Raw genomic sequence first — 22,518 nt, 5'->3', positions numbered from 1 at the left:
GTTGGAATTCAGAAACCTTGCGCTGAAAAGCCTAATTTTGTCTTGAAAGGTGTTTTTTCTTCAGAGGATGACTGGTTAATGGCTCCTTTGGCCGCATATTCAGACACCACAAGATTGTAGTAATTTAAAATCTGACACCGAGAACAAATATGCAAGTTCTCTGTGTAAAGATCGGAAACTTTGTGAGTGATGATTTTAAACAAAACTTCAGAGCACAACCTCCCACTTGCATCCAATCCAGACAGTTCCAGGGGATAGAAATACTTCGATTATTACTCCATGGGACTGGCTTAAGCCGACTTGTTGGTAGAGCTGATGTGATACTTTGGTCATTTAGAATTCTGTGCATTAGACAGAAATTGAAAATCTGTTTTACTTTTATTACACAAGTAATGCATGCCAAGGCAGAAAAGCAGACCGCACAACTGAGTAAATTAAGAAAATTAAAATCACTTATTAAATAAATTTTTTCCTTCTTCCATAATGTTTATGTTTCAAATTCAGGCTAAAATTCTAATTAGTGAAAAACTGGATGTTGTCATATTTGTTTGATGTGTTGCTATGGTGCAATTTCTCAAACTCTTTGATGGAAAAGCATGGGGGAGGATGTGTGAGTTCTGCCTTCACTCACAATGGGTCTGATCTCAGCTCTAAATAGCTATACAGTCCCCGGGAAGCTACTCAACGTCTCTGAGTCTCAGTTTCCCCTTGTAAAAGCGGGATTAAATACCTACTTCATAGCATGTTTGTCAGAATTAAATGAATCACAAAGTGTGTGCAGTGCTCTTCACATGAGCAGACATTTAAGAATATTAATTTACCTTCCCTTTAGGAGGGGTGAAACCTTGAGCTGTACTTTCTTTTATTCAGTTAATATTCCCAGTGCTGTTTTGCAACAGTGTTTTGAATTTGTCCTTGATTTTCAGGAGTGCAGTTGGTTTTTTAAAGAAATTTGATGAGCACCTTCTTTGGAGAAATGAAGGACCCTCCTGGATTACTTTATTCCAATGGAATGTTTGATTCTTGAGTCCACTGAAAATAGTTAAGATCCATTAACAATTAAAACACCGCACTCAACGGGCGATTGAACATTTCTACAATAAGGCGTAGAAACTACTGGTCAATCGGTAAAAGCCAACTCAGAGGAAGGTATTTGACCAAGCCTGGATGACCTAGTGCATGGAGAGACCCTGTGAGGAGCGTGCCCCAGGTTCTGGGGACCTGTCCGCGCAACGGAAGGAGGCAGTGGCGCAATGGAAAGAGAGAGAAGCGATTTTATACCTGATAAATGTTTTCTTCCGTTTCGGGATCACGGATTGGCTCGTGTCCAGCCTCAAACACAATGTACTATTATGGTGCGGCCAGAGAGGAAAGGTCAGAGGGGAAGAAGAGAGAGGGGGAAAAAAAAGGCATTTGGAATTTAGGATACAAATCACAGTGAGCATTAAAGAAACAGTCGCAGCAGAAAACACCTTCAAGAGACAAGGGGATCACTGAAACGCTGCACGTGCCTTGCACACTCCTGCCTTTTCTAAGGAAGAAGGTAAGGGTCTGATGGCTGTGAGGGCATGGGACCCCGCGTATCTTTCTGGAGATGTGGCCTCTTCATGCGACGGCATTTGCTCGCAATAATATCGGCACGTGCCAGGCTGCTGAGTGCGAATGACATCTCCTGGGAACATCTAGTGGCCCGACTTTGTAATCTGGGTAGTAGCAATTGCCCCCCTTTGCTTCTCTCAAGCCCAACATCCTCACTTGGCCCGGAAGTGCTTACAAACCACAAACCTCCTCATCCCATAGATATCACCTGATTTTACATTCTGAGTTTTAAATATTGAAAATCGGTTTTGTTTTGTTTTTTTTCCTGTGCATGTTTCAGACTTCTAAAGGACCGGGCCATTTCAAACAGGGCAATATTCTTCAGTCTCTGTGAGTCAGTTAGCCAGGGGACGAGCTCATATCTAGACAAATCCTCACCCTCAGCATTCTAGAGGGAGGGCATGCCGTTGGGCACATCTTTGGCTTTTGTTAAAAGCCACACAGGCTAGATACTTCTACTTCAAGTTATTCGTATTATATTACTTATTTTATCCATATTATTTTATTTTTGTCACAGCTATACCAGCTTTCTATGTGGAAATAGGCACTGAATAACAATGTGTCACACACACACACAACCCAGGTGTGTCCGGTTAGAAATAGAAGTTTTGGGTTTTATGTCCAACAAGTCCATTTTTTGGCTTTTTCTCCTTAGGAATAAGCATGAGTGGGTTTGGGGATGTGGTGGGAGGCCTCCTCTTCCCTTCTTTCTGCATCTGTTTGTACAGAGCACATAGTTGGATCCAAGAGAAGTCATGTCTCTGGCCCCACCTGGGCTGCAACCTTGCAGAGTTCAGGGAAATCTGTGGGCTAGGACGTCCCTCACCCTCCTCCCAACAGCGCCCATGGCATGAGCTGGCTCATCAGAGGGGCCAGAGACTTGCCCCCACAGCCTTCCCAAAACTTACAAACTGCCCTGCTTGTACTCCAAAGTCACCAAAACTCAGTCCCCAGCCCTGGTTCCTAAGTCAGAGAAGCCTCCTAACGAACTTGGAATATTCAAGACACTCCCGAAAACACCCAGCTCTGCATATTTATAGACTGTGGAGGGGGCCGAGGCAGGGGCAAGAAGGGAGAAGCGTATCTCCAGATCTCACGTAATGGATGTCAGCCAAACATCTGTTTGTTTTTCATGGAAACCCAGCCCTCACCCTGGGAACTAATCTCCGTCCCTCTCCAGGCTCTGCAGTCAGGGGCTCTTCAGGAGCTCTGCAAAGTGTCTGTAGCAAGGGCCTCGCCATTCCTGACCCTAAAAACCCCGACGGCTTCCAGAAATTACCTGGTATACAGGATCTTCAACATCCTCTTCCAAAATTGTCTACAGCAGAGCGAGAGAAGGGAGGTTGAGAAGCAGAGGATATAAATAAAGGGAGAGGTATGAAACTGTATTCAGAAATTACAGGACAGTAAAGAAACCAGCTCTGGAGGGGAGAGGCTGCTGGGTCATTTCAAGTACAAAACCACCCACAAAGGAAAAACGAGCCATCTTGTAGCCACCCCCACCCCCACCCTTAACAACAGCGAAAGCAATTGTGTCTTTCTGTTCTCCTCCCCCGGAAATCTTCCTTGGAATTCAAAATTTCACTTTCTCGAACATGTCCAGGATTTCAGAGAATAAAAGATCATCTCTAACTGTGTGCTTTGGGTGCCTGTAATTTACACGGGAACCTTTCATCTTTGTTTATTTCTACCTGGCAGCAGGAGGACAAGCCCTGACTATCAGTTTTCGCGTCTGTTTAAGGCCCAATCTTCTCTAGTGCTCAGAGAAATTCACGGGTATACCTGATACACAGCTTGTTCGCACTGCTTATCCTTTTGTGCCTTTTTTTCCAACTCTTCTCTTTGCTTCAATTCATAAATAAGTTGAAAGAGATCTCTCAAGTCCAGAATAACAGGTTCAGCCTGGAGTAAAAGGGGGTATAAAGTGCATTAGTAAGGGAAACGTCCTGAGCCAGAGAGGCCTGTTTCTGTTTTTTGCCAGCTACAGCCCCCGCCCTTCCTGTTCCTATCAAACTGAAAGCATTCCATCTTTAATTAATTCTACCTTGTTTATATTGGTTTAGCAAATTGCATCTAGGCTAAAGTTCATTTCTTCAACTAATTATATTTGCAAATTCATAATCATAAGCATAAAAGGCACTGCTTTTATTTATTAGTAATTTCGAATACAATAAAATTAGGGCAGGCCTTATGCAAAACAGCTATTTGTTTTCTCTTATTTTCTTTTTAAATGAGGCTATGAACACAAGGAAACTTATTTGTATAGCGGTGCCTCCATCCAACTTAATCAGAAAGGAAAAGAATTAGTCATTACAAAATACACATTAGAAAAAACAACAAGAAGACCGGATGGGCCTGAGCCCCCTGTTTCCTTGCTCCGAGGCTATTTATGCTCTGGACATGGGCGCCTAAGCATCAGCATGGTCTCGACCTACATCAGAGGCAGGCTTCAAAGACCCACAGCGTGACCGGACGCACTGTCCCCTAAAGCTACTAGGAGAGGAGCCCTCCTCGGATGGGGATACTCACCGCCTGGGCTGTTTTTATGGCAACAAATCTGTGATTCCCTTCCTTCCCACAAACGTATCCAAAGGCCCGGTGATCTGTGATGTCCTTTGCAATGTAGGAAATTTCGTGAACAGCATGATGATGCTGAAGAGCCTAGTGGAGACAAAAGGAAGAGCATATTTCACGAGACTTTTCCCTTCGAGCTGTTGATCCATAGGAGATGTGTTTCAGCTATGTGTGAACAGGCCCGAAGGGCTTTGGAAAAAGCTGTTGGGTCCAGATGGAAGGAAAAAGAGCCGCGCCTGCCCTTGAGAGATGGAGGCTTCCCTCCATGGTCTTAGTGCTGTGACCAGAGAGAAAAACAGGACTGCTCACATGCTGAAGGTGCATCTGTGGCGGTGGCTTCCTCAGCTTGCCAGGGCCAGTCAGGATAATTCAGTGGGGCAGGCTCCGGTTGTAGCTCGCTTCAGGACACGGCCCAGGCAAAGCGCCGGTGTGATATTTAACACACTCCCACACCCCGGGCTTCTGCACGCTGTGCTGGAAGAGTGGCACTCTGTACGGATACTGGGGCGCCGTTCAAAGTCACAGAACTGTAAACGTGTGTGGGTGCCACCCTTTCTTGACAGATGGTGACAGTATCTAAAGGAACGAACACCTTTTTCTATCTTGTCCAGAGTCACCATCTGGGCCAGAGGTGGACTCCCTTAGTTCTGAGACTTTTCATGGGCTGGTTGCTCTGTGTGCAATGCCCATTCTTCTACCCATTTGCCTGAATCCTAGTCCCTTTTAAAAGGGCATTTGAGGGGTGCCCGGGTGGCTCAGTGGGTTAAGCAGCTGCCTTTGGCTCAAGTCGTGATCCCAGGGTCCTGGGATCAAGCCCTCCTCAGGCTCCACGTTCAGTGGGGGTCTGCTTCTCCCTCTCCCTCTGCTCACCTCTTTCTCTCTCTCTCGAATAAATAAAATCTTTAAAAAAAGACATTCGAATAGCACCACCTCTGCGAAACCTCCCCTGAGCAAGGCTTGCTTTCCCTCCCCCTGCAGAAATAATTCCATAGAACTTCAGTCTCTACTGATACCCAGATTCCTAACTGATTCCTCACACACAGCCCCCTGCGCTCTTGCTTTCAAAGACCTTCCTTCTCAGATAGATTTGCCTGATTCCTGGTCTGCCTTCCCCACCAGGCTCCATCTTCCTCAACTCTGTCATCCTAGAACCTTGCGCTGTGCTTGACCCACAGTTGCTGAACTCAAGAGTAAACTGGGATAGTTGACCAGTAATTAGAAAACCTTTTGAAACTGATCGTCTCTTCTTTATTACCTAAGCCTCAACAAATGCTCATCATCTTGTTGGCGGTGATCATCTTTACGGCCGTTTTCCTGTACTGAACCTACTTAAAGCAACCCTCAGTGGACAGTACTCTGCGTAAAGGCTTACACAGGCAGCTGGGCATTAAATGATATGCTTCAAGTCCTTATATGAGGGGTCTTTTTATTATATTAGGTATTAAGAGGCTTGAATTCTAGCCACTGTGTGAGCACAAGGCACTCACTGCACCTCTCTGGACCTCTGTCTAGTCTTCTATCCAGTGAGAAGTTTGTACCAGATCAATGGCTCCTAACCCAAAGCCCAGGATCTCCTTGGGTCATCAAAAGTAATAAAAAGAAGTCCTAAGCAATTTTCAACATTTCAAAAGGTGAAACAGAAATTTATAACTATCCTTAATTAAGACAACACATGTCATTGTGCATGCAAATGAAAATGCCAAGTTTAGAATTGTATCAGGTTACTGTTGTACTCCTTAGTTTATCTTTGAGAGCCTTCTCTTTAGCATTTAGTTTGGGTTTGAATAACTCAAATGGGAAAGTGAATGACTATAAATACATTTTTTTGGTGGACAAAATTCCTTGCCACTACTGAGTCCATGGAGGGAGGGAGACATTTAACACAAAGGTGACTTAGTTATAAAAGTGGTGGGAATCACAGGAGTAGATGTTCTGGAAGGTCTTGTTCTGTCACCCCAGATCCTTTAGCCATGAGGACCGTGAACCACACAGCCAGCCTCTCAGGTCAGTGGGCACATGGCTCTCGTGATGGCCAGCACCTTAGTTCTGGACCCCTGGCCCTGACCTTCCAAAATGCCATCTTTCTAGGCTTCTAACCTCATGAATCATTTCTGCCGTAGAATTTGCTGCTGCACCTTAACCTCTCTGACTACTCTTGGGACTCTCTCTTCAGGTTCATCATGCCTTGTCATGTTGCCCACTGCCCACTGGACATCATGCTTGGAGGGTGGTGTCCCCGCCTGGTCACCCTTGCCCCTAATCGGCCATAAGACAACTGTATAATTCTCATGAATCCTGACCCAAATAAAGTTGGTGAGGAAGGAAATGTTTGTTAGTAAAAGACTCAGAACCCATTTATTCCTGTTTTATTAAGAGGACATACTTAGCTGGTGGAGGAAAGCTGCTCAAAGGGCGGTGGCTTCTTCATGGTGTTAATGATGTAAAACATGAGATTTATATTCAAGCAACACAGGGTTATTGTTTTATAGGCTTTTGTGAACTAGAATGGTATGCAGTAGGGGAAAGTGAGAGACAAAGACATCCTCCTTCTCTCCCCTTTGCAGAAAGTATTTCTCTCTCTGCATAATATGGACAGTGTTATCCGCGTCTCCTATTTTTTTTTTTAATTTTATTTATTCATTTCAGAGAGAGAGAATGAGAGAGAGCACATGAGAGGGGGGAGGGGCAGAGGGAGAAGCAGACTCCCCGCCGAGCAGGGAGCCCGATGCGGGACTCGATCCCGGGACTCCAGGATCATGACCTGAGCCGAAGGCAGTCGCTCAACCAACTGAGCCACCCAGGCGCCCTCCGCGTCTCCTATTAAATCAAAGTTTGACGACAGTAGCTTATTGATTGCCAAGTGGAATATTGCTCTAAAATTAAACTGTGATTAGAAGTCTTCCTGGTGGAATGAGATTTGGAGATGATTGTGCAAGGGTAAAATATCACCTACTATGCAAGAGAGCAGATGGAGATGCTTTAATTTATCTGGGAATCCTCATTAAGTGTTTTAGAATCAAAACATTTACCTAATATTGCCTTGCCAAGTGTAGCTCTGTGCGTGCCTGAAGTGCCTAAAGATATCTGTAACATTATCTTTTTCCATAGTTAATTTTATGACATGTTAAAAAGGATTCCTGTGAAAGCGGCTCATTTATTTGGAAACGAAGAATCATTGAGGGGCTATGTCTCCACTTTCTCCAACCTCAACTGCGCAGACATAATACAGACAATCAGAATCAAGATAACCCCTATGGTCGTATTACTGCATTCATCTTGGCAACTCAGAGAATCTTGCAAATACCTGTTCACTGAGGCTCAAAATTGCTCCATGTTTTCAAGTAGATTTTATCAGCACTATCAAAGCCAGAGGAACCTTAAACATCATATTGTTCAACTGTGTTTATGAAAATACTGAGGGTCAGAGAGTTCTGGAGGGACCAGTCCTAAATGCAGCCCTCACTTTCCCTATGAAGGATGACAAAGCAAGATGATGTAGGATCAGTGTCTCCATTCCTTAGATTCCTGCCTCCCTAGTCCAGCAACAAAGCCATGATCCCTGAGAGGCTGGGATGAGGACGGGGAGAGCTGGCCAGGAGCCAGAGCCGAAGCTGTTCTGGCTTCCGGCAGGTATCGGAGGTCAGAGAGAGGTCATAAATCAGAAGGTTTGGGGTAAAGGCCAGTTTGCTATAAGAATCTCAAAGAAAAAGGTCAAGACAGCATGCTCTGGGAGCGAGCACTTGGGAGCTTGTGGGTCTCTGTGGTATCTGCTGAGAAGTCAGGCTGGAAAGGTGTGGTGAGGCCCTTCGTCATGGGAAATGAAGATCGTTTCATCCCAGGAGTGTTTCTGTGGGGACTTTCTGGGGCAGCATGAGTTGTTCTGGAAGGGGGAAACAATAACTGGGCCAGAAGGGGAGGGAGGGGGGAGAGGAAAGGCAGAGTCTGGTCGTCCTTCTTCCATGCTTCCTTTGGAAAACAGGTTTTTTTTTTGTCTTAGAAAAACAGTCTAGTTATTAAAGTACTGCCAAAAATCAAAGCAGGTATTTGGTTTTAGAAACAGTCTTCAACAACATCCTATTTGTCTGCCAAGGCCTATTCCGTGTCTCCCATTCTGAACCCTCCTTGTTATACTGTGCATGAAAGTTGTTATTGAAGAATTCTGAAGACAGACTGCAGATTAGCCTCCTCAGTCCCGTCTGACCTTCCTCCCACCATTGAACTTCAGGTGACCCAGGCTGCGAACAGTCTGAAGAGCCCATCACTGCCCCTCTGGGTTCTGTACTTCCCCCACCTCTGTGCCACTATTCACAATGTTTTCTCTGCTGATTGCCCTCTTCATCCCCTCACCCACGCTTTCGTGACTCTGCATAACTAAATCATACATATGCTTGAAGTCTAGCTCCAACAGCGTGCTCATCCAAGGAAACTTCCCTGACTCATTTCCCTCAGTGATAATTTTTGTCCCAGATCGCACTGCACTGTATTTATTCTTCTATCTGGGATGCCTCGCATGTCTTCATCTTGTTTTACATTTACGCCTCCATCCAGTTATTCATACCGTGTGTACTTGCCGAAGAGCTGGTGGGTACCTGGTCTCATGCTTGGCACTACGTCCACCCAGATATTATAACACAGGTCCTTCCTTGAGAACCTTGCAATCTCGTAAGAACAGGCAGCCAAAGAAACCAACAACCACAACATATAATAAGATGAGCTTATATTAAAGGTGTGCAGGGATGGGGAAGGGGCATCAGGGAAGACTTGACAAAGGAGTTGGCCTTGAACGGAATCTCGAAGGGGAAGGGGGAGTCTCCAGAAAATCAGGGGAAAGGTCATTCTAGACAGAAAGAACTAAGATGTAAAAGCCTCTAGGGCCTGAGAACAGGACATCTGGAGAACGTATCTGTGCATCTGTCTTCTCTCTCCTTTGGGGATGTTACCTTCTTGAGAGAAAGATCCATGTCTGATTCCCTAGGCTGAGCTAGGAATCCCAGCTCCTAATACTGTTCCTTTTGAACAGTAAGTGCTAAATAAAGTTTGATGAGTGAAAGAAGGAAGGAAGAACCAAGCCATCTGAAGGCATGCACTGCACAAGGTAGTTGCTCAATAAATGCTCAGTGAATGATGGCATCAGGTTAATTCATGACATTTCACAGAGGATTCATTCTGTGAACAGAGGCTTTCTTATCTGATCATCATTAAATCTTTTTCTTTTTTTTTTCCTTAGCATCTCCATGAGCCATTTACCAATGTTTAAATGAGGTATCAAATTGTTTGGAGGGTTACCATTTGACAGAAGAAATTACAGAGGAGACTTAATTTGTAGTATGGTTCAATACAACCAATTAAATACAGTATGGCTTGGAAAGTCATCTGCTCAGACTTTACCACTTGCTTTTCTTTTAAAGAATAAATTCCATCCCATTTAGCCTTCATATTAGTTGTGTGTGTGTGTGTGTGTATGTGCGTGTATGGGAATGCGCGCTTTCCCGAGGCAATACTATTCACAGGAAAAATACCCACCAGGATTCGAGTGAGTTAACAAAAAACGAAACAAAACAAAACAAAAAAGCAGATACGCAGATAGACACAGAATAAAAATAGATACATGAAAAATACACTACTTCACACTACAGGCAATTACAGTAGTTAAAACCTCACAAGACAAAGGCAGGCCCAGGCTCATTATAAAGGCCTTTCTCTTTTCGAACATATTTTTGGATGCATTTGCTGCATCCCAGCAACCTCTGTACCACCCCCAGGCACCCCATCATCAAATGCTCAACAGAGCCGGTCAGAGTGAATTTTTCCTTGAGTTCCCATCCTGAAATCTTCTAGAAGGTTTTATTGAAGGACAAAACCACATTTCCAAATATACTAGTCTCTAGCTGAAGAGGCAGTGTGATAGCAGAGGGAAGGATATGAACTCTGGAGCCAAAGAGAACACAATTCAAATTTAAGCATTATCATTTCCCAGATGTGTAGCTCTGGGCAACTCATTCTGACTTTCTGAGCCTTATTTCTCTTTTTTGTATGCTATGAAGAATGACAGAGAAACTTAAAGGTTGTTGGAAATATTAAATTAATTCATATAAAGTATACCAGATATAAGTGGGATGTCATTTCCCCCCTCTAGAATTAAAAAAAAAAGGTAATACCCAGTGTTGACAGAAGTGTGGGGAAACAGACTTTCTTGGGCTACTGGTTTTGTATGTGTTCAATGGGAGTAATAATAATAACTCTCTCATGGTCCCGTTAGGAGGATTGATGACTTAGGAGATGGAAAGGGCTTGCAACAGTGCGAGGCACGTAGTAAGGGCTGTGTAGATGTTGGCCATTATGGTTATTTTTATTATTTGTGGGAGTGTGATTTGGTGCAACTTTTCTGGAGGGCAGACTGGCTGTATATTTCAATGCCTTAAAGACATGCATAAACTTTGACCCATGATTCTTCTCCTAGGGATTCAATTATCTGTAAATAACATAAGATGTGTGTGGGGCAAAGGCTTGGACAAGAGATATTCCCTGCAGGGCTGTTTGAATCGTGAAAAATTAGAAATACTTGAAATGCTGAGCACTGACTGGTCATAGAAACTGCATTGTGCTGTACAATGAAATAATATGCAGTAACTGGAAATCATCTGGGGAACGTACGCATTCTCAGCATGGAAACATATTCACAATATCCCACTGAATTTAAAAAAAACATATTACAAAATACTATGTTCAATATGATCCTGTTTTTGGAAAAAAAAATGCATATCCGCGTACGTGCATAAAAAGTCTAGACATACAACCAACAAAATCTGCACGAGAGTTCTCTGAAGAATTATTACAGTGATTTTGAGAATCTGACTTTTTGCTTATTTATGCTAATTTTAAAAAAATTATACCAATTACATAAGTACCAAGAATTCAGTAAGTAATAAAATACTAGTAAGTATTAAAATAAAGAAAGAACATAAAATGCTTCTTTCTTTCTGACTTGGACTCAGTGAACAATGTGTGCACAGCCATCTGTACATTTCTAGAGCCGTCCTTGAGCCCACCGGCCTCTGTCACCCTCAGCCCCCACAACCACGTCTTGTCAGGTGCGTCTCCCAATATTTTTTACTCTGTCCATTCCTCTCCCTCTCCACTACCAGACCTGGGTCTCAGCTGCTTCTTCCCGCCTGGATCGGGGCAGCAGCCTTGGTCCCCACTCTGCTGCCCTCCACTCTAATCGTCCCAGCACAGATGAAGGGGTTGAGAGAATATCTGGCAAATCTGATCAAGGCTATCTTGAACCAAAAACACATCAAAGGTTGCTCACGGCTCTTCTTTTAAAGAACAAAATCTCTGCCAGGGCCTTGGTCCACCTCCCCAGGGTCTCTCACCACAGCCCCCCTTGCTTCCCATCACCCTGGCCATTACTCAGACTCTCGCACGTACCGCCCTCCCACCTCAGGGTTGTGCACCGGCCACTCAGTCCCCCTACAAAAGCTCAACTCCCTCTCCTTCTTCACACCTCAGCACAGATGTTTGTTCTCCTCTAAAGCTTCCCTGATTTTCCAGTGTGGACCCAGCTCCCATGCTGTAAGTCCTCTTAGCTTCCTGGACTTTTCCAAGGGGGCAGTTGTGGAGTGTGTCATATGGATACGGATACATATACCTAACAGCTCCAGGACAGGAGCAACAGTATCTTCTTTCCCTCCTCTTATCCTGAACATCAAACAGTGCCTGACATAGAGCAAGCAAGCAGTACATATATACTTTTCGTTGTGGTAAAATAGACATAACATCAATCTACCATTTTATCCATTTTTAAGTGTCTGGTTCCTCGGCATTAAGGATAGTCACACTGCTCTGCAACCATCACCACCGTGATCTCTAGACTTCATCATCTTCCCAAATTGACAGTCTGTGCCATTAAATACTACCCCACTCCTCTTGTCCCTCAGCCCCTGGCAACCACCTTCTACTTCCTGTCTCTAGGAGTTTGTCAGTACATAGTTTTAAATGAATCATTTGAATGAATGAGTCTGTCAGCAGGATGCCGAGCCCAAGTCTCTCCCCGCGCCCCCCACTCAAACCCACTGGCTCCAGGACTGTCTTCCTCACTAAGCCTTTACTTCCTTAGCTGTTAAAATGAGGAGGTTGTATTCAGTAAGTACTTACGTCCTGTTTTGCTCTAGACACTTTTTAAATACCTTTTTAAATTTTATAACAACACAACAACTATAACAGACAGCTTCTTAGTAGCTCTCATAACGTATGATATAAACACGCAGCTCTGCATTAGCAACGATAGCCAAATTATGGCAACAGCTCAAGTGTCCATTGACTGATGAATGGATAAAGAAGATGTGGTCTACATACACAATGGAATATTACTCAGCCATAAAAAGAATGAAATCTTGCCATTTGCACTGATATAGATAGATGCTAGAGTGAAATAAGTCAGTCAGAGGAAGACAAATACCATGTGATTTCACTTGTGTGAATTTAAGAAACAAAACAAATGAGCAAAGGGGAATAAAAGAGACAGAGGCAAACCAAGAAACAGACCCTTAATTATAGAGAACAAATGGATGGTTACCAGAGGGGAGGTGGGTGGGTGGGGGTGGTATAAATAGGTGATGGGGATTAAGGAGTGCATTTATTGTGATGAGCACCAGGTTTTGTGTGGAAGGGATGAATTACTATATGGTACACCTGAAACTAATATTATACAGTATGTTAACTGGAATTTAAATAAAAACTAAACCCCCCCCCCCAATAATAAACACGTAGCTCCAGAAAGATGTGAGAGAAGTCCTTGTCTAAAAATAGGGAGATGAGCTAGTTAACTATCTGAGGGCATCCTAGACCCATGATTTGGGCCTAAATTTGTCTAACAAGCAAAGTGGAACCAGGTGTGCCTCATCAATTAGCAATCACCAAAGTGACAACGTAGCAGATTTCTGCTCCAGAGATGTGAAAACCACCTGAAACAGGAAACTGGCTTTCATGTGAAACACTAGTTTCCTAACCCCGGGGTTCCATCAAATTCCGCATCCCATGACTAAGGATTGCTGCTCCAGCATAGTCACTGTTGGTGGGACGCTGGACTAGCTGTCCTCTGCTATTCAGTTCTTATTTGTCCCCCAGAGCCCTTTGGGACCAGGCACTCTGGAATGACCAAGGAATAGTCTGGGCTCTCAAAAGCCAGCCTATGTGTATGTATGTGGAAGGGAAGGGGCTCCTTTTCTGCTAAATACTCAGAGGAGTTTGCATATTATGCTGTCCCTGTTCCCATTTCCTAGAGGCGTGTAGTGTGAGGGAGGGATCTGAATCTCAGCTTTGTGGCAGCGAACAGAGCGGCCACAAAGGGCGAGTCACCTTATCTCACTGAGCCTCAGTATTTTCACCTGTAAAATGGGAATGATCGCTCCTTCATGGAGAGGAAATGAGGAAGATCCCTTGAAGTATCTAATGGTATATCTGGTAGATGGTAGACTCTTAATACTTGGGATTTTTTTCCCCAGGCAACTGAGTTTAAGATCCTCGATCTATTTGGACTACACAGTATCTAATCACCAAGCATGCTTCCCTCAGGTGAGGCCTTCTTTAGAGCTGACAGGGTAACTGTCCTGGAGTAGACAAAGGTGGCTGAGGAGGAGAGTCTACTGGGAAATCAAGTTACTGGGAAAGTGAGAGGAGCTGAGGGTTAGGGAGAGTTTCAAACATGGTGACATCATCAAAGAACCTGGGCGGTGCCATCCTGGGAAATTTAACCCTGTAATTTCCACCTGTATAAATCAGTGAATTCCTTTTGGTCCCCAAGACTGTTGGAGGTGGATTTCTTATTATCTGCACCTGAGACTTTGGAATGATATAGTGATCTCATTATCCCGGTCTTAGGAGGAAGCAGGCTCAGAAAGAAGTGACTTGCCCAAGTAACAGCAGGCTGGCATGGGCTTTCAGCAATTCTCACTGACACTCAAGTCTCTGCCTGGTTAATGGTTAGTAGTCCTTAATACTGAACTGCAATTTTGAATTTGCTTTGGACATGTATTAGGATAAAACAAGTACAGAAAAACACTGTTACTAGAAAGCAAGCTTTTCAGTGAAAGAAAAATGAGATACAAATAGAAAAGTTAAGAAATAACCTGATAATTTTAAATTTGAATTTGGAAATATCAACATGAACTCATGACTTTAAAACTAGACTCCTACCTGCCTCCTTAGCGCAGTAGGCAGCGCTTCAGTCTCATAAAACTAGACTCCTACCACTGTTCGCGGAAAGGGCCCAGGAGCAATGAGCACACCTAATGTGGCTATTTATTACCTAGCTATCCAGTAATCTATTGATCTCTAACCTATCTAGAGAGAAAGAGAGTCAGAGAAAGCAAATATGGCAAAAGGTGAAATGTTCTGTTTGCTTGAACGTTTTCATGATGGGATGCTGGAGACAAACACAGATCCTAGCATGCCTCTTTCTCTACCTCCCACTCTCTCTCCCTCTCTCTGAGAACAGGAGAAACTAAGGCGCTGAACATTTCAAGAGCTTAATTGAAAGTAGGCTGCAGACAAAAGCCCTCTATCAAGTCCACCCCAAAGAACTAGGGGTCCAAAACATAAGGGGCCATTTAGGGCGCTCTGAAGTGCTTATAGTTAGAGACATCTGTTCCCTTTGCTCCTTGCATTCCCATGGCCAGCATAAATAAACATCAGCCAGGACCTCTATCTTCAACAACAATTTTAAAAGTTCAGGTTGAATAAATATGGGAACAATTTATACTTCTGAAACTCTGGGGGTGGGGGGAACTTGGAAGATTCTCTGCATAAGAATTCAGATTTTATTTTCATTATATTAAAGAGAAAAGGTACTATTCTGAGTGCTTCGTCTGTGCTAGGCACCATGCCAGGCAGCCTGTGTATGCAATCCTCCTTTACTCCACTCCATACAACTACCTTCTATATCATTTCTTCCCCTTTTGCTGTTGAGGTAACAGACACAGAGAGGTTGTGTAACTCACCCCAGGTCTCCCCGCGGGTAAGGCAGACCAACCCGAGATTATTGCTAGGTATGGCTCCAGGTCCTACAGCTTCTGTGCACTGAATGCAGCTTTGAATGTACTTTCAACGGCTCATATTCTCATTCTCCTAAAATTCTTATTTTTATTTCTGTTTCTTTCTGCATGAAGAGGCCTAATAACCCTTGTAGGTGTTTAGTAATATAACCAATGATTTCAACATTTTAGCTTATGGTGTAAAATTATCGTAACAAGTAGGTAAAAGAGTGTGGATGAATGGAAATGAAACAGCATGTTCTGCTACAAGTCACTGCAGAAACTAGGTCATTATATTTAATGGAAAATTATTTTTTGTGTTGTAACCAGTCCGAAATTAACCTCTGCTTTGGTCACAATGAAGTGCTGCATGCCAGACAGAAACTTATAAAAAAGCACGTTGACTAAATACAATGCAGCCAATGGAAAGAACACCGGATTAGGAGTGAGACAGCTGGATTCAGGTCCTGGTGTCTTCATTGGTAAATTGTTGTGGGTAACTGGTGGTGGTGGTGGTACATATGGTTTCTAAGATCTATTTTACTGAGACATTTGGGTGCTGAAGCAACACATGACTTTGGACAGCCACAGGTCTGAAATCTAGATCTGTTACGGACTGTTGGTGCCAACGTGGACAGATCACCTCGCTTCTCTGAGCCTTGGCACGCTCATCCAGAACTCCATTAGATTGGGTGAGAGAACTAAAATAGATCATTCTGGTAAAATTCCTAGTATATTACCCAGCACCTAGTGATGCTTAAGACATGGTGGTTCCTCTCCAGCTCCAAGATTCTGTGATCGGACTTGTCATTCTCATATGTTGAATTGTGCCCTCCCAAAATTCTTGGTTAAGTCCTAAACTTTGGGACTTCAGAATATGACTTTATTGGGAAATAGTGTTATTACAGGCATAATTACTTTTTTTTTAAAATTTTATCTTATTATGTTATGTTAGTCACCATACATTACATCATTAGTTTTTGATGTAGTGTTCCATGATTCATTGTTTGTGTATAACACCCAGTGCTCCACGCAGTACGTGCCCTCCTTAATACCCATCCCTGGGCTAACCCATCCCCGTACCCCCACCCCTCTAAAACTCTCAGTTTCTTGGAGTCCACAGTTTCTCATGGTTCGTGTCTCCCCATTTGATTCCACCCCTTCATTTTTCCCTTCCTTCTCCTAATGTCCTCCATGCTATTCCTTATGTTATTTATTTGAGAGAGAGCACACGCACACACAAGCAGGGAAGGAGCAGAGGCAGAGGGAGAAGCAGACTCCCCGCTGAGCATAGAGCGCAACACGGGGCTCGATCCCAGGGCCCCAAGATCATGACCTGAGCTGAAGTCAGACGCTTAACCGACTGAGCCATCCAGGCGCCCCTACAGGTGAAATTACCTAAAATTAGGTCATATTAGAATAGAGTGTGCCTCTGATCCAACATGACTGGTCATTATAAAAAGGGGAAATTTGGACACAGACACATGCATGGGAGGAAGTCCCTGAAAACATGAAGGCAGAGAATGGGGTGATGTGTCTAAAAGCCAGGGGACACCAAAGATTGTTAGCAAACCACCAGAAACTAGAAGATGGGCCTGGGGCAGATCCTCTGCCATAGTCCTCACAAGGAATCCACCTTGTCAAAATCTTGATCTTGGACTTGTAGCCTCCTGAATGAGGAGACAATACATTTCTGTTGCATAAGCCTCTCGGCTGTGGTTCTTCATTGCAGGAGCCCTAGGAAAGGCATACAGCCAGCCCTCTCCACACCCCTGTGTCTGAGGAGTTTGCCAAGAGAATACAGCAGTGAAATAACAAAATCTTAGGTATCCCGTCCCATCTGCTCCCTCAATAAGCCTTCATTTTCCCATGTGTAGAATGAGGGGGCAGGCCTGGCTCCTGCTAGCTTTGCTCTGCTTTTCAAGGCAGGATAGCCAACCCTTCAGTTCTGCTATTGCTGCCAGACATTGCTACTTAAAACAAGCTGAGTGTAGTGCAGCGCTGTGCAATTTATAGCTGCATCTGTCCAATTATTTCCCATTTAGTACTGTGCAGCATCCCCCCAAATACACCGCCAAACCACTGAGGTGGTGGGCTGAGCTCCCTGAGTACCAGGATCAATTGGTTCTCTTACACTAATTGGCCCTGTGATTTGCTAGGCTGTGGCCTTGGAAAATGAACCGTCAGTAAAAGAAATTAGTACGAAATTGCCCCCGTCATTGGAAATGCACCAAGCACCACCCTGTGGCCAGCTCCTTCAACTCACCTTAAAATTTTAGGGGGCAAATTGACATAAACTAAAATTTCTAACCCTCAGCTCTGTCATTTTCCCGTTGAGACAAGAAAACCAGGGTTCATAGGGATGAGGCAACTTGCCCAATCGATGTGTGATCAATGGTGAGGTTCCGAGCTGGTGCGAGAAGTCAGTGGGATAGCCAAGTTCATGCCCGTTTTAGTCCATCAGGTGTCTTCTTAAGAGCTGTGAACATCGGGTTCTGCCCAGCTCTCTGCTCACTGTCTGTGTGCTAGACTTGGAGACAGGTGCACTCGAGTGAGAATGGATGTAGGGAGGTCTGGTTCGGTGACTCAGTGCTTCCTTCATCAAATACCACTAGCTGCTGGCCCAGCTCTGACTCATCTCCATGACTCGATTCCAGCAATGGGCATCTCCCTTGATCCAGAAACTCTGTGTCAGGTGCTGGGGACATAATGATAGAGCTGGCAAGATCCTTGCCCTTGAAGGGCTCATTATCTCTGGGGAGATAGGGAGTCAAGTGCTTTTCTTTAGTGTTCTCAAAGAAAACCATTCCATTTCTTCCTAATGCATAATACCACAGTCTAGAATAACCCCTTCACTTGCATGATTGCCTGGTTAATGTATGTCTTCTCCCCTAGATGGTGAAGACCGGGAGAGCAGTCCCCGTGTCAGTTTCTGGCTCACCCATGCATCCCCAGCACTGAACAACGTGTCTGGTACTTACTGGGGGCTTAGGGAGGATCTGTGGAATGAATAAGTGAGTAGTGTATCCATGCCCTAATGAAGGTAAGAACAGGGTAGGAATTAGCCTGAGTTGACTAGATTAATAGGAGACTGACTCGGTAAAAATTAGTGACTGTGGGGGTGGTTGGGATTAAGATGTTCCATCCTGATGGATAACAAAGAGACGTGAAGCCATAAAATAGCATGTGATGGAGAGGGAACTGTAATCAGTTTGGGATCAGTAGGCCATAAAGTACTAGGCAGAGAGCAAAAGCGCGAGAAAAGTAGGTAAGGGTCAGGGGATGCAGGACTTTGAAGGCCACTTTAAAAAAACCGGGGTGCCTAAAATTGTCAGTTCCTTGCTACTTGACTCTGCTGTGAATCTCACTGGCAGCTGACCCTTTCAGCCGGTTGCAGATGGAGTCCTCCTTCAGGCTAGGGAAGGACAGCAAGCTGAGCAGACTCTTCCAGCTGGTGGCTATCGGACCGGGACCACTAATGGGGCCCTGGCCAACCACCTGCTGCCCTGGGCTCTCTGGGCTGGACACCCATGGCAGAGCTGGTGCGAGAAGTCAGTGGGATAGCCAAGTTCATGCCCGTTTTAGTCCATCAGGCGTCTCCTTAAGAAAGGAGAATTTGGCAGAATTTCTATGGGTCTGGCATAATTTCTGGCAGAATTTCTATGGGCCACAGACGGGCCCCACCCTCCTCCCCCCACAACCTCTGCTACCTGGCCCACAAGCCATGCCCCACAGAAGTTCACTCAAATCTCCCTGGCACCAGAGGACAGGGATTTTGTCGTATGAAACACTGAATGACAGTGGCGGTGGTCATGGTGATGTGCTTTGTTCACTTAGCCGCACCGCAGCTTTTTGGAACCCCTGGACGTTTCCTACCTGATAGCACAGGCTTTATGTCACCTATGGAGAAATCCAGGAGTAGGCACGGTGCGTGTGTCAGTGGCAGATTCTGGATCGTTCCTTGGCTCTGCTTCTTTCTTCTCCTGTACAACCTCAGGGAAGTCCCAGTCCTACACCAGACCTCGGGGGGCTCTGTTTGTGAACTGCTGCCTCAGATGGCCACCGTGAACACTGCAGGGTAACCTGTCGGCTGCGTGGCAGGTGTCAGCGACAGGAGGTCTGGGAGGGCCAGAAAGCACACTGGGCGCAGAGCTGAAAAACCTGGATTCCTGTATCCGTTGTCCTTTCTGAGAGCAGTCACTAAAGGCCTGTTGTGAGCTGGGCGCCACGGAGGTGCAGGGCGTACGAAATGCGCATGGCCAGGCAGTCCCTGTTCTCCTGGAGCACGTGGCCTGGAGGATACAGCCAGGTGCCTAAGACGATTGCAGTGGGGTGTGGTACACTCTGAGAGAGAGGGAGATACTGGATAAGGAAGCACACAATGAGGGCAGGCTGCCAGGAAGAGGAGGAATGAGGGTGGATTCACAAAAGATGAGGCGTTACAAGGTCAAAAGGGGAGCACATTACAAGGCGCAGGATGCAGCAGGTGCAAATGCTGGAGCAGAATCAGGGAGCCTCAAGAGATGTTGAGGGGTTCTAGGGTTGAGTGTTCAGAGGGGATGGGTGTGAGGTCATCTGTATCTCCCTTTTGTGCACATTTTCTAGAGCAACTTCCCAGTGCAATGTAAAGGAGAGACAGACAGGGGCCCAAAGGTGGAGACTCATCATGTCCTTTTGAAGATTCAGCTGAGACTGCAGGGATGTGCCACTGAAGACCTGGCTCCTGGGATGCCTGACACATTACCTTTCCCAGCTGGGTGAGCTACCTATCCCTTCCGCCTCCTGAGCCTCTAGTCTGCTGTCCCCTTGTGCAGAACACCTGCTATGTCCATTTGCAATGACCTATTATCTACACACCTATCTTTGACTTCTCTGGGTGCCCATTCATGAACCTGCATAAGAATGTCAGTGGTTGGCCCACCTGGCAGAGTGGGCGCAAGGATCCCATAGACCAGTGACAGAAAGTGACATGCACCAATGACGCAGTCTTCCTCACCAAACACCAGGCAGGCTCCCCTGACGAAGCCTCTTTTTGACAAAGCTTCAACCTTTGCCTGTAAAGACTTGAACAAACACTAACATACAGGCATATCTAGGAGATATTGCAGGTTCTGTTCCAGACCACTGCAATAAGGCGATTATCACAATAAAGCGAGTCAAATGAATTTTTGGTTTCCCAGGGCATATAAAAGTTATACAGGGGTCTATTAAGTGTGCAATAACATTATGTCTAAAAAGACAATGCACATACCTTAATTAAAAAATACTTTATTGCTAAAAAATGCTAACCATCATCTGAGCTTATAGCGAGTCATAATCTTTTTGCCAGGGAGAGGTCCTGCCTCGATGTCGATGGCTGCTGACGGATCAGGGGTGTGGGGGCTGAAGGCTGGGGTGGAGGCAGCAATTCCTTAAAATAAGACCACACTGAAGTTGGCTGCATCGACTGAGTCTTCCTTTCACGAATGATTTCTCTGTAGCACGAGATGCTGTTTGATAGCATTTTACCCACAGAAGAACTCCTTTCAAAATTGGAGTCGTTCCTCTCAGGCCCTGCTGCTGCTTTATCACTAAGTTTCTGTGATATTGCAAATCCTTTGTTGTCTTTCCACCACCTTCATGGCATCTTCACCAGGAGTAGATTCCATTTCAAGAAACCACCTTCTTTGTTCATCTGTAAGAAGCAACTCCGCACCCACTCAAATTTTACCCTGAGATGGCGGCCACACAGTACCCCCTGCAGGCTCCACTTCTAGATCTTTTGCTCCTTCCACCCCATCTGCAGTCACTTCCTCCCCTGACGTCTGGAACCCCTTCTAAGTCGCCCATGAGGGTTAGAACCAGCCTCTTCCAAACTCCTGTTAATGTTACTATCCTGACCTCTTGTCATGAATCATGAATGTTCTTCTAGAATGGCGAATCCTTTCCAGAAGGTCTTCAATTTATTTGCCCAGAGCCACCAGAAGAATCCCTATCTATGGAGCTTACAGCCTTAGGAAATGTGTTTCTTAAATAATATGTCTTGAAAGTCAAAATGACTCCTTGATCCACAGGCTGCAGAACGGATGCTGTGTTAGCAGGCATGGAAACAACATCCATCTCGGTGTCTATCTCCATCAGAGCTCTCGGGTGACCAGGTGCATTGCCAACGAACAGTAGTATTCTGAAAGGGATCTTTTTTTCCTGAGCAGTAGGTCTTACTAGTGGGCTTAAAATATTCAGTAAACCATCTTGTAAACAAGTATGCTAACATCCAGGCTTTATTGTTCCATTTATAGAGCACAGGGAGAGTAGATTTAGCATAATTCTTAAGGGCCCTAAAATTTTATGAATGGTAAATGAGCACTGGCTTCAACTTAAAGTCACAAGCTGCATTCGCCCCTCACAAGAGAGTCAGCCTGTCCTTTGAGGCTTTGAAGCCCAGGCACTGACTTCTCCTCTCTAGCTATGGAAGTCCTAGATGGCATCTTCTTCAATAGAAGGCTGTTCCGTCTACACTGAAAATCTGTTGTTTAGTGTAGCCACTGTCATGAGCGATCTGAGCCAGAGCTTCTGGATCACCTGCTGCAGCGTCTACACCCAGGTGGCTGCTTCACCTTGGTACTTCCACGTTATGGAGGCGGCTTCTTTCCCTAAACCTCACGAACCCACCTCTGCTGCTTCCAACTTTCCTTCTGCAGCCTCCTCACCTCTCTCAGCCTTCACAGAGTAGAGGAGAGCGAGGGCCTTGCTCTGGGTCAGGCTTTGGCTGAAGAAGATGTGGTGGCTGGTTTGCTCTTCTATCCAGACCACTCACACTTTCTCCACCTCGGCAGTAAGGCTGGCTGACTTTCTTATCATTCGTGTGTTCACTGGAATAGCACTTTCAATTTCCTCCAAGAACTCTTCCTTTGCTTTCACAACTTGGCTAACCAGCACAAGAGGCCCAGCTTTCGGCCTATCTCAGCCTTCAACATGCTTTCCTCACTGAGCTTAGTCACTTCTAACTTCTATTTAAAGCGAGAGACACACAACTCTTCTTTTCACTTGTATAATTAAGCCACTGTAGGGTTATTAGTTGGCCGAGTTTCAATACTGTTGTGTCTCAGGGAAAAGGGAGGCCCGGGGTGGGGGTGGGGGGGCAGATGGTGGAGCCGTGAGAACGCACACATTTATGGATTAAGTTTGCCACCTCAGTAGGCACAGTTAGTGGCACCCCAAAACAATGACAATAGTAACATCATATATCACTGATTACAGATCACCAGAACAAATATAATAACACAAAAGTTTGAAATATTATGAGAACTACCAAAATGTGACAAAGAGGCAC

General features: G+C 45.0%; 1 protein-coding gene and 1 long non-coding RNA gene across 2 annotated transcripts in view; one reads left to right on the top strand and one right to left on the bottom strand.

The window, feature by feature from the left end:
• Positions 1-22,518, bottom strand: part of DAB1 (DAB adaptor protein 1) — a 581,991-nt gene that overhangs the window by 59,703 nt on the left and 499,770 nt on the right. Inside the window, exons 5-6 of the mRNA XM_035018460.1 lie at positions 4,129-4,260; positions 3,382-3,501 (exon numbers count right to left, since the gene is read on the bottom strand). Coding sequence (XP_034874351.1) covers positions 3,382-3,501; positions 4,129-4,260 — 252 coding nt within the window. The remainder of the gene's footprint in view (positions 1-3,381; positions 3,502-4,128; positions 4,261-22,518) is intronic.
• On the top strand, positions 1,454-21,535 carry LOC118019363. Its single transcript, XR_004681668.1, has 4 exons — positions 1,454-1,543; positions 13,680-14,156; positions 18,102-19,963; positions 21,260-21,535. It is a non-coding gene; the product is annotated as an uncharacterized LOC118019363 (long non-coding RNA).

Source organism: Mirounga leonina, unplaced genomic scaffold (genome assembly GCF_011800145.1).
Source record: "Mirounga leonina isolate KUSES-001 unplaced genomic scaffold, KU_Mleo_1.0 Mir_173, whole genome shotgun sequence".
Classification (NCBI taxonomy): Eukaryota; Metazoa; Chordata; class Mammalia; order Carnivora; family Phocidae; genus Mirounga; species Mirounga leonina.
The sequence above is the reverse complement of the archived record's forward strand: the minus strand, read 5'-3'. Positions and strand labels throughout refer to the sequence as shown.